The sequence below is a fragment of the Electrona antarctica genome (genome assembly GCF_951216825.1).
Source record: "Electrona antarctica genome assembly, chromosome: 4".
NCBI classification, from domain to species: domain Eukaryota; kingdom Metazoa; phylum Chordata; class Actinopteri; order Myctophiformes; family Myctophidae; genus Electrona; species Electrona antarctica.
The window spans coordinates 181,846-194,358 of NC_136809.1; the positions used below are offsets into that span (position 1 = coordinate 181,846).

Genomic DNA, 12,513 nt, shown 5'->3' on the forward strand with positions numbered 1-12,513 from the left:
ATAGACCCCCAGGTGTTTTGTATGTGTCTATGGAGTTAACAATACTCCAATAGACCCCAGGTGTGTTGTGTGTGTCTATGGAGTTAATATTACTCTAATAGACCCCCAGGTGTTTTATATGTGTCTATGGAGTTAACATTACTCTAATAGACCCCAAGGTGTTTTGTATGTGTCTATGGAGTCAACATTACTCTAATAGACCCCCAGGTGTTTTGTGTGTGTCTATGGAGTCAACATTACTCTAATAGACCCCCAGGTGTTTTGTGTGTGTCTATGGAGTCAACATTACTCTAATAGACCCCCAGGTGTTTTATATGTGTCTATGGAGTCAACATTACTCTAATAGACCCCCAGGTGGTTTGTATGTGTCTATGGAGTTAACATTACTCTAATAGACCCCCAGGTGTTTTGTATGTGTCTATGGAGTCAACATTACTCTAATAGACCCCCAGGTGTTTTGTATTTGTCTATGGAGTCAACATTACTCTAATAGACCCCCAGGTGTTTTGTGTGTGTCTATGGAGTTAACATTACTCTAATAGACCCCCAGGTGTTTTGTATGTGTCTATAGAGTTAACATTACTCTAATAGACCCCCAGGTGTTTTGTGTGTGTCTATGGAGTCAACATTACTCTAATAGACCCCCAGGTGTTTTATATGTGTCTATGGAGTTAACATTACTCGAATAGACCCCAAGGTGTTTTGTGTGTGTCTATGGAGTCAACATTACTCAAATAGACCCCCAGGTGTTTTGTGTGTGTCTATGGAGTTAACATTACTCTAATAGACCCCCAGGTGTTTTGTGTGTGTCTATGGAGTTAACATTACTCTAATAGACCCCCAGGTGTTTTGTATGTGTCTATGGAGTTAACATTACTCTAATAGACCCCCAGGTGTTTTGTATGTGTCAGGTGTGGTTATAACATTCAAATATGTCTTCCCATGTGTATTTTGGTTTCTTCCTGAAAGCTGAAAGCCTTTGAGTCAAAAAGACCAATCGAAATGAAACCATTTTAGTGACCCTAACCCCTCCCACATTATCATACAACAACAGCTGTGGGCGAGGCTTAAGTTCAGGTGGGCGGTGCTAAGGTGTAAACCAGGTATACTTAATGAACTGGTGGGTGTGGCCACATAGAGACATAATTTGTAACACTTGCTGTATACTTTTTTGACAGAAATCTTCCTCCTTGTATAATCATAATACCTGATGATCATGTTTTAGGGGGAAATAAATCACGGCACTCCATATTTAAACAGTGACATATTTAAACTTGTGAATTTACATTTGTGTCTATTGTGGAAGCGAAGAGGCTGAGGAGTAAGGATAGAACAATGTTTTCACTGCATTAGCATGAGCTTTAGCATTAGCATTAGCATTAGCATTAGCATAGGCATTAGCATTAGCATTATCTTTAGCTGGAACCTACCGAAGAAAGGAACACAGGGGGGGTTGATGGAACGTAGTTTCAGAAGGTATTTCTTGTAATGATCTTCACTCAGTTCATGAGCTTCTTCTAGAACTTTCCTCTGACGACCCGGAATCATCTGTTAATTAAAAAACATGTTATTGAACTATTCATAACACAATAATATCAGAGTGGAGCTATGTCCAGGGTGTTTTAGAGAAGGGAGAAGAGTCTGGGACGTTTGGAGCGTTGTCCACATGTTTTAGAGAAGGGAGAAGAGTGTAGGATGTGTGGAGCGTTGTACACATGTTTTAGAGAAGAGAGAAAAGTGTAGGACGTGTGGAGCGTTGTCCAGGGTGTTTTAGAGAAGGGAGAAGAGTCTGGGACGTGTGGAGCGTTGTCCAGGGTGTTTTAGAGAAGGGAGAAGAGTCTGGGAAGTGTGGAGCGTTGTCCAGGGTGTTTTAGAGCAGGGGTTCTCAACCCGTGGTTCGCGACCCCTCGGGGGGTCACCAAATTATTTTAGGGGGTCCCCAAATTATTAAAAAAAAAAAAAAAATTCAAAAATAGCAGACCTACAACCTACAATTTGGCTATGAGCTTGTAGATCTGCTATTTTTCAATAGCTAAATTATAACATAATGCTTAAAACACCAAAAGGGGTTCCCGCCCAAAATGGGTTAAGGTTATTGTAGCAGTCAATTTATATTGGGGGTCGGGAGGGGGCGGGGCGGGGGTCCCGAGACATTGCCAAAGCATTTCCGGGGGTCCCCGGCCAAAAACGTTGAGAACCCCTGTTTTAGAGAAGGGAGAAGAGTCTGGGACGTGTGGAGCGTTGTCCAGGGTGTTTTAGAGAAGGGAGAAGAGTCTGGGACGTGTGGAGCGTTGTCCAGGGTGTTTTAGAGAAGGGAGAAGAGTCTGGGACGTGTTGAGCGTTGTCCAGGGTGTTTTAGAGAATGGAGAAGAGTCTGGGACGTGTGGAGCGTTGTCCAGGGTGTTTTAGAGAAGGGAGAAGAGTCTGGGACGTGTGGAGCGTTGTCCAGGGTGTTTTAGAGAAGGGATGGTTAAGGTTTGTTAGAGTATTTGTTGTTAGCCTCGACGACCCTACAGGCGTATGCAAAGGCTAAACTTATGTAACTTAGATAGCGTTTTTTGTAGACATAGCACTTTATACTTTTGTCCCCGTTGGGACAAAACGTTTTTTTTAAGGTCAACCACCGGTTTACCTTTAAAAGAAACAGTTTTGTCCCAACGCGACAATTGGTGTGGTTTGGGCATAAGACAGATAAAGGTTCTTACCTTGCTTATGACTAATTTTATGTATGTGATGTATAGAGCACCGAAGTCTGACGTCAATATCGGTAGAGGGCGCAAATCCACCGATTCATGTACTTTTTATTTGCATTGTAATCCCCATAGGAGGATTTTGGCCGCCTCATATAAGAACTGTGTTTGAAAAATAAATAAATAATTCAGGCCACTTCACTCATATGGATGAAGAATCAACTGACTGAGAGAAAACACTATTGTTACTGCTGCTGAATTAGTTACATTTTCACTAGAAACAGACTGTATCATATGCATAAGTGACTGACTGTCGCAAACGATACAGAGACACTTCCCTGACAATATAACGATACAGAGACACCTCCCTGACAATATAACGATACACGATACAGAGACACCTCCCGGACAATATAACGATACAGAGACACCTCACTGACAATATAACGATACAGAGACACCTCCCAGACAATATAACGATACAGAGACACCTCCCCGACAATATAACGATACAGAGACACCTCCCTGACAATATAACGATACAGAGACACCTCCCAGACAATATAACGATACAGAGACACCTCCCCGACAATATAACGATACAGAGACACCTCCCTGACAATATAACGATACAGAGACACCTCCCAGACAATATAACGCTAGAGAGACACCTCCCTGACAATATAACGATACAGAGACACCTCCCTGACAATATAACGATACAGAGACACCTCCCTGACAATATAACGATACAGAGACACCTCACTGACAATATAACGATACAGAGACACCTCCCAGACAATATAACGATACAGAGACACCTCCCCGACAATATAACGATACAGAGACACCTCACTGACAATATAACCATACAGAGACACCTCCCTGACAATATAACCATACAGAGACACCTCCCTGACAATATAACGATACAGAGACACCTCACTGACAATATAACCATACAGAGACACCTCACTGACAATATAACGATACAGAGACACCTCCCAGACAATATAACCATACAGAGACACCTCACTGACAATATAACGATACAGAGACACCTCACTGACAATATAACCATACAGAGACACCTCACTGACAATATAACGATACAGAGACACCTCCCAGACAATATAACGATACAGAGACACCTCCCTGACAATATAACGATACAGAGACACCTCCCTGACAATATAACGATACAGAGACACCTCCCTGACAATATAACGATACAGAGACACCTCCCTGACAATATAACGATAACGAGACCCTGACAATATAACGATACAGAGACACCTCCCTGACAATATAACGATACAGAGACACCTCCCTGACAATATAACGATACAGAGACACCTCCCTGACAATATAACGATACAGAGACACCTCCCTGACAATATAACGATACAGAGACACCTCCCCGACAATATAACGATACAGAGACACCTCCCTGACAATAACGCAGAGACAGCTTGTTAAGTTTTGGACCACAATGCTTATATGAAACAATTTTAAGATGACCCCATGTTATTCTCCATAGATAAATTACGTCCGTGCACCAGGGGAATCGAGGGGATGAGCCAGTGACGTCAGGACTTCGGCGCTCTATTACCATGTATTGTTCTTACTTACTGTAAATCGCTCTGGATTTCAAGATTTTTCAAAAATAGCAGACCTACAAGCTCGTAGCGCGCCACTCGGTGGCGCGCTATGAGCTTGTAGATCTGCTATTTTTCAATAGCTAAATTATAACATAATGCTTAAAACACCAAAAGGGGTTCCCGCCCAAAATGGGTTAAGGTTATTGTAGCAGTCAATTTATATTGGGGGTCGGGAGGGGGCGGGGCGGGGGTCCCGAGACATTGCCAAAGCATTTCCGGGGGTCCCCGGCCAAAAACGTTGAGAACCCCTGTTTTAGAGAAGGGAGAAGAGTCTGGGACGTGTGGAGCGTTGTCCAGGGTGTTTTAGAGAAGGGAGAAGAGTCTGGGACGTGTTGAGCGTTGTCCAGGGTGTTTTAGAGAATGGAGAAGAGTCTGGGACGTGTGGAGCGTTGTCCAGGGTGTTTTAGAGAAGGGAGAAGAGTCTGGGACGTGTGGAGCGTTGTCCAGGGTGTTTTAGAGAAGGGATGGTTAAGGTTTGTTAGAGTATTTGTTGTTAGCCTCGACGACCCTACAGGCGTATGCAAAGGCTAAACTTATGTAACTTAGATAGCGTTTTTTGTAGACATAGCACTTTATACTTTTGTCCCCGTTGGGACAAAACGTTTTTTTTAAGGTCAACCACCGGTTTACCTTTAAAAGAAACAGTTTTGTCCCAACGCGACAATTGGTGTGGTTTGGGCATAAGACAGATAAAGGTTCTTACCTTGCTTATGACTAATTTTATGTATGTGATGTATAGAGCACCGAAGTCTGACGTCAATATCGGTAGAGGGCGCAAATCCACCGATTCATGTACTTTTTATTTGCATTGTAATCCCCCTAGGAGGATTTTGGCCGCCTCATATAAGAACTGTGTTCGAAAAATAAATAAATAATTCAGGCCACTTCACTCATATGGATGAAGAATCAACTGACTGAGAGAAAACACTATTGTTACTGCTGCTGAATTAGTTACATTTTCACTAGAAACAGACTGTATCATATGCATAAGTGACTGACTGTCGCAAACGATACAGAGACACTTCCCTGACAATATAACGATACAGAGACACCTCTCTGACAATATAACGATACAGAGACACCTCCCTGACAATATAACGATACAGAGACACCTCACTGACAATATAACGATACAGAGACACCTCCCAGACAATATAACGATACAGAGACACCTCCCCGACAATATAACGATACAGAGACACCTCCCTGACAATATAACGATACAGAGACACCTCCCAGACAATATAACGATACAGAGACACCTCCCCGACAATATAACGATACAGAGACACCTCCCTGACAATATAACGATACAGAGACACCTCCCAGACAATATAACGATAGAGAGACACCTCCCTGACAATATAACGATACAGAGACACCTCCCTGACAATATAACGATACAGAGACACCTCCCTGACAATATAACGATACAGAGACACCTCCCTGACAATATAACGATACAGAGACACCTCCCTGACAATATAACGATACAGAGACACCTCACTGACAATATAACGATACAGAGACACCTCCCAGACAATATAACGATACAGAGACACCTCCCCGACAATATAACGATACAGAGACACCTCACTGACAATATAACCATACAGAGACACCTCCCTGACAATATAACCATACAGAGACACCTCCCTGACAATATAACGATACAGAGACACCTCACTGACAATATAACCATACAGAGACACCTCACTGACAATATAACGATACAGAGACACCTCCCAGACAATATAACCATACAGAGACACCTCCCTGACAATATAACGATACAGAGACACCTCCCTGACAATATAACGATACAGAGACACCTCCCTGACAATATAACGATACAGAGACACCTCCCTGACAATATAACGATACAGAGACACCTCACTGACAATATAACGATACAGAGACACCTCCCAGACAATATAACGATACAGAGACACCTCCCCGACAATATAACGATACAGAGACACCTCACTGACAATATAACCATACAGAGACACCTCCCTGACAATATAACCATACAGAGACACCTCCCTGACAATATAACGATACAGAGACACCTCACTGACAATATAACCATACAGAGACACCTCACTGACAATATAACGATACAGAGACACCTCCCAGACAATATAACCATACAGAGACACCTCACTGACAATATAACGATACAGAGACACCTCACTGACAATATAACGATACAGAGACACCTCCCTGACAATATAACGATACAGAGACACCTCCCTGACAATATAACGATACAGAGACCCCTCCCTGACAATATAACGATACCGAGACACCTCCCTGACATTATAACGATACAAAGACACCTCCCTGACAATATAACGATACAGAGACACCTCCCTGACAATATAACGATACAGAGACACCTCCCTGACAATATAACGATACAGAGACACCTCCCTGACAATATAACGATACAGAGACACCTCACTGACAATATAACGATACAGAGACACCTCCCTGACAATATAACGATAACGAGACCCTGACAATATAATGATACAGAGACACCTCCCAGACAATATAACGATACAGAGACACCTCACTGACAATATAACGATACAGAGACACCTCCCTGACAATATAACGATACAAAGACACCTCCCTGACAATATAACGATACAGAGACACCTCCCTGACAATATAACGATACAGAGACACCTCCCTGAAATATAACGATACAGAGACACCTCACTGACAATATAACGATACAGAGACACCTCCCTGACAATATAACGATACAGAGACACCTCCCTGACAATAACGCAGAGACAGCTTGTTAAGTTTTGGACCACAATGCTTATATGAAACAATTTTAAGATGACCCCATGTTATTCTCCATAGATAAATTACGTCCGTGCACCAGGGGAATCGAGGGGATGAGCCAGTGACGTCAGGACTTCGGCGCTCTATTACCATGTATTGTTCTTACTTACTGTAAATCGCTCTGGATTAAGAGCTTCTGGTAAATTGTGGTTGTACAGTGAGGATTAGGGGACGGTGAGGATAAGGGGAGGGGTCAGGGGTCGGGGTAGGGGTCAGGGGTCAGGGTAGGGGTACGGTGAGGTCAGGGTACCTGGAAGGTGCGGTCCAGGCGGTAAACAGGTGAGGAGTTCATGGCGCTGACGACCTCCAGAACTCCGTTAAAGTTGTTGAGTTCCTGAAACACCTGAAGAACCTCGATGACCCTGGAGACCACCTGGACGCGCTCTTCTATGTTCTCCGTTTCTACAATGCACCTGTTAACGAGACGTTAACGAGATGTTAACGAGACGTTAACGTCATGAACCTGCACCCATTCTTCTATGTTCCCTGTTTCTACAATGCACCTTAATAATACAATATTAATACAATACACGTAATGACACGTTAACCTGCAGCCACTCTTCTATGTTCTCTGTTTCTAAACACCTTTTAATGTCATGTTAGCTTGTAACCTTTCTGTGTCAGGTTGGAGGTAGTGTACAGTACCTCTCTAACAGTGTCAGGTTGGTGGTAGTGTACAGTACCTCTCTAACAGTGTCAGGTTGGTGGTAGTGTACAGTACCTCTCTAACCACAGTGTCAGGTTGGTGGTAGTGTACAGTACCTCTCTAACCACAGTGTCAGGTTGGTGGTAGTGTACAGTACCTCTCTAACCACAGTGTCAGGTTGGTGGTAGTGTACAGTACCTCTCTAACCACAGTGTCAGGTTGGTGGTAGTGTACAGTACCTCTCTAACAGTGTCAGGTTGGTGGTAGTGTACAGTACCTCTCTAACAGTGTCAGGTTGGTGGTAGTGTACAGTACCTCTCTAACAGTGTCAGGTTGGTGGTAGTGTACAGTACCTCTCTAACAGTGTCAGGTTGGTGGTAGTGTACAGTACCTCTCTAACAGTGTCAGGTTGGTGGTAGTGTACAGTACCTCTCTAACCACAGTGTCAGGTTGGTGGTAGTGTACAGTACCTCTCTAACAGTGTCAGGTTGGTGGTAGTGTACAGTACCTCTCTAACAGTGTCAGGTTGGTGGTAGTGTACAGTACCTCTCTAACAGTGTCAGGTTGGTGGTAGTGTACAGTACCTCTCTAACAGTGTCAGGTTGGTGGTAGTGTACAGTACCTCTCTAACAGTGTCAGGTTGGTGGTAGTGTACAGTACCTCTCTAACCACAGTGTCAGGTTGGTGGTAGTGTACAGTACCTCTCTAACAGTGTCAGGTTGGTGGTAGTGTACAGTACCTCTCTAACAGTGTCAGGTTGGTGGTAGTGTACAGTACCTCTCTAACAGTGTCAGGTTGGTGGTAGTGTACAGTACCTCTCTAACAGTGTCAGGTTGGTGGTAGTGTACAGTACCTCTCTAACCACAGTGTCAGGTTGGTGGTAGTGTACAGTACCTCTCTAACAGTGTCAGGTTGGTGGTAGTGTACAGTACCTCTCTAACCACAGTGTCAGGTTGGTGGTAGTGTACAGTACCTCTCTAACAGTGTCAGGTTGGTGGTAGTGTACAGTACCTCTCTAACAGTGTCAGGTTGGTGGTAGTGTACAGTACCTCTCTAACAGTGTCAGGTTGGTGGTAGTGTACAGTACCTCTCTAACCACAGTGTCAGGTTGGTGGTAGTGTACAGTACCTCTCTAACAGTGTCAGGTTGGTGGTAGTGTACAGTACCTCTCTAACAGTGTCAGGTTGGTGGTAGTGTACAGTACCTCTCTAACAGTGTCAGGTTGGTGGTAGTGTACAGTACCTCTCTAACAGTGTCAGGTTGGTGGTAGTGTACAGTACCTCTCTAACCACAGTGCCAGGTTGGTGGTAGTGTACAGTACCTCTCTAACAGTGTCAGGTTGGTGGTAGTGTACAGTACCTCTCTAACCACAGTGTCAGGTTGGTGGTAGTGTACAGTACCTCTCTAACCACAGTGTCAGGTTGGTGGTAGTGTACAGTACCTCTCTAACAGTGTCAGGTTGGTGGTAGTGTACAGTACCTCTCTAACAGTGTCAGGTTGGTGGTAGTGTACAGTACCTCTCTAACAGTGTCAGGTTGGTGGTAGTGTACAGTACCTCTCTAACAGTGTCAGGTTGGTGGTAGTGTACAGTACCTCTCTAACAGTGTCAGGTTGGTGGTAGTGTACAGTACCTCTCTAACCACAGTGTCAGGTTGGTGGTAGTGTACAGTACCTCTCTAACAGTGTCAGGTTGGTGGTAGTGTACAGTACCTCTCTAACCACAGTGTCAGGTTGGTGGTAGTGTACAGTACCTCTCTAACCACAGTGTCAGGTTGGTGGTAGTGTACAGTACCTCTCTAACAGTGTCAGGTTGGAGGTAGTGTACAGTACCTCTCTAACAGTGTCAGGTTGGTGGTAGTGTACAGTACCTCTCTAACAGTGTCAGGTTGGTGGTAGTGTACAGTACCTCTCTAACAGTGTCAGGTTGGTGGTAGTGTACAGTACCTCTCTAACCACAGTGTCAGGTTGGTGGTAGTGTACAGTACCTCTCTAACCACAGTGTCAGGTTGGTGGTAGTGTACAGTACCTCTCTAACAGTGTCAGGTTGGTGGTAGTGTACAGTACCTCTCTAACAGTGTCAGGTTGGTGGTAGTGTACAGTACCTCTCTAACCACAGTGTCAGGTTGGTGGTAGTGTACAGTACCTCTCTAACCACAGTGTCAGGTTGGTGGTAGTGTACAGTACCTCTCTAACAGTGTCAGGTTGGTGGTAGTGTACAGTACCTCTCTAACCACAGTGTCAGGTTGGTGGTAGTGTACAGTACCTCTCTAACAGTGTCAGGTTGGTGGTAGTGTACAGTACCTCTCTAACCACAGTGTCAGGTTGGTGGTAGTGTACAGTACCTCTCTAACAGTGTCAGGTTGGTGGTAGTGTACAGTACCTCTCTAACAGTGTCAGGTTGGTGGTAGTGTACAGTACCTCTCTAACCACAGTGTCAGGTTGGTGGTAGTGTACAGTACCTCTCTAACCACAGTGTCAGGTTGGTGGTAGTGTACAGTACCTCTCTAACCACAGTGTCAGGTTGGTGGTAGTGTACAGTACCTCTCTAACAGTGTCAGGTTGGTGGTAGTGTACAGTACCTCTCTAACCACAGTGTCAGGTTGGTGGTAGTGTACAGTACCTCTCTAACAGTGTCAGGTTGGTGGTAGTGTACAGTACCTCTCTAACCACAGTGTCAGGTTGGTGGTAGTGTACAGTACCTCTCTAACAGTGTCAGGTTGGTGGTAGTGTACAGTACCTCTCTAACAGTGTCAGGTTGGTGGTAGTGTACAGTACCTCTCTAACCACAGTGTCAGGTTGGTGGTAGTGTACAGTACCTCTCTAACAGTGTCAGGTTGGTGGTAGTGTACAGTACCTCTCTAACAGTGTCAGGTTGGTGGTAGTGTACAGTACCTCTCTAACAGTGTCAGGTTGGTGGTAGTGTACAGTACCTCTCTAACAGTGTCAGGTTGGTGGTAGTGTACAGTACCTCTCTAACAGTGTCAGGTTGGTGGTAGTGTACAGTACCTCTCTAACAGTGTCAGGTTGGTGGTAGTGTACAGTACCTCTCTAACCACAGTGTCAGGTTGGTGGTAGTGTACAGTACCTCTCTAACAGTGTCAGGTTGGTGGTAGTGTACAGTACCTCTCTAACAGTGTCAGGTTGGTGGTAGTGTACAGTACCTCTCTAACAGTGTCAGGTTGGTGGTAGTGTACAGTACCTCTCTAACAGTGTCAGGTTGGTGGTAGTGTACAGTACCTCTCTAATCACAGTGTCAGGTTGGTGGTAGTGTACAGTACGTCTCTAACAGTGTCAGGTTGGTGGTAGTGTACAGTACCTCTCTAACCACAGTGTCAGGTTGGTGGTAGTGTACAGTACCTCTCTAATCACAGTGTCAGGTTGGTGGTAGTGTACAGTACGTCTCTAACAGTGTCAGGTTGGTGGTAGTGTACAGTACCTCTCTAACAGTGTCAGGTTGGTGGTAGTGTACAGTACCTCTCTAACAGTGTCAGGTTGGTGGTAGTGTACAGTACCTCTCTAACCACAGTGTCAGGTTGGTGGTAGTGTACAGTACCTCTCTAACCACAGTGTCAGGTTGGTGGTAGTGTACAGTACCTCTCTAACCACAGTGTCAGGTTGGTGGTAGTGTACAGTACCTCTCTAACAGTGTCAGGTTGGAGGTAGTGTACAGTACCTCTCTAACCACAGTGTCAGGTTGGTGGTAGTGTACAGTACCTCTCTAACCACAGTGTCAGGTTGGTGGTAGTGTACAGTACCTCTCTAACCACAGTGTCAGGTTGGTGGTAGTGTACAGTACCTCTCTAACCACAGTGTCAGGTTGGAGGTAGTGTACAGTACCTCTCTAACCACAGTGTCAGGTTGGTGGTAGTGTACAGTACCTCTCTAACCACAGTGTCAGGTTGGAGGTAGTGTACAGTACCTCTCTAACAGTGTCAGGTTGGTGGTAGTGTACAGTACCTCTCTAACCACAGTGTCAGGTTGGAGGTAGTGTACAGTACCTCTCTAACAGTGTCAGGTTGGTGGTAGTGTACAGTACCTCTCTAACAGTGTCAGGTTGGTGGTAGTGTACAGTACCTCTCTAACCACAGTGTCAGGTTGGTGGTAGTGTACAGTACGTCTCTAACAGTGTCAGGTTGGTGGTAGTGTACAGTACCTCTCTAACAGTGTCAGGTTGGTGGTAGTGTACAGTACCTCTCTAACCACAGTGTCAGGTTGGAGGTAGTGTACAGTACCTCTCTAACAGTGTCAGGTTGGTGGTAGTGTACAGTACCTCTCTAACAGTGTCAGGTTGGTGGTAGTGTACAGTACCTCTCTAACTGTGTCAGGTTGGTGGTAGTGTACAGTACCTCTCTAACAGTGTCAGGTTGGTGGTAGTGTACAGTACCTCTCTAACCACAGTGTCAGGTTGGTGGTAGTGTACAGTACCTCTCTAACAGTGTCAGGTTGGTGGTAGTGTACAGTACCTCTCTAACCACAGTGTCAGGTTGGTGGTAGTGTACAGTACCTCTCTAACAGTGTCAGGTTGGTGGTAGTGTACAGTACCTCTCTAACAGTGTCAGGTTGGTGGTAGTGTACAGTACCTCTCTAACCACAGTGTCAGGTTGGTGGTAGTGTACAGTACCTCTCTAACAGTGTCAGGTTGGTGGTAGTGTAC

At 44.8% G+C, this 12,513-nt stretch overlaps 1 protein-coding gene across 1 annotated transcript in view; it reads right to left on the reverse strand.

Moving 5' to 3' along the window:
- The window catches only part of LOC306922139 (son of sevenless homolog 1-like), a gene marked incomplete at both ends in the record, with an annotated part of 64,294 nt that overhangs the window by 36,539 nt on the left and 15,242 nt on the right, over nt 1–12,513 (reverse strand). Inside the window, 2 exons of the mRNA XM_079499534.1 lie at nt 1,431–1,548; nt 7,464–7,626. Coding sequence (XP_079355660.1) covers nt 1,431–1,548; nt 7,464–7,626 — 281 coding nt within the window. The remainder of the gene's footprint in view (nt 1–1,430; nt 1,549–7,463; nt 7,627–12,513) is intronic.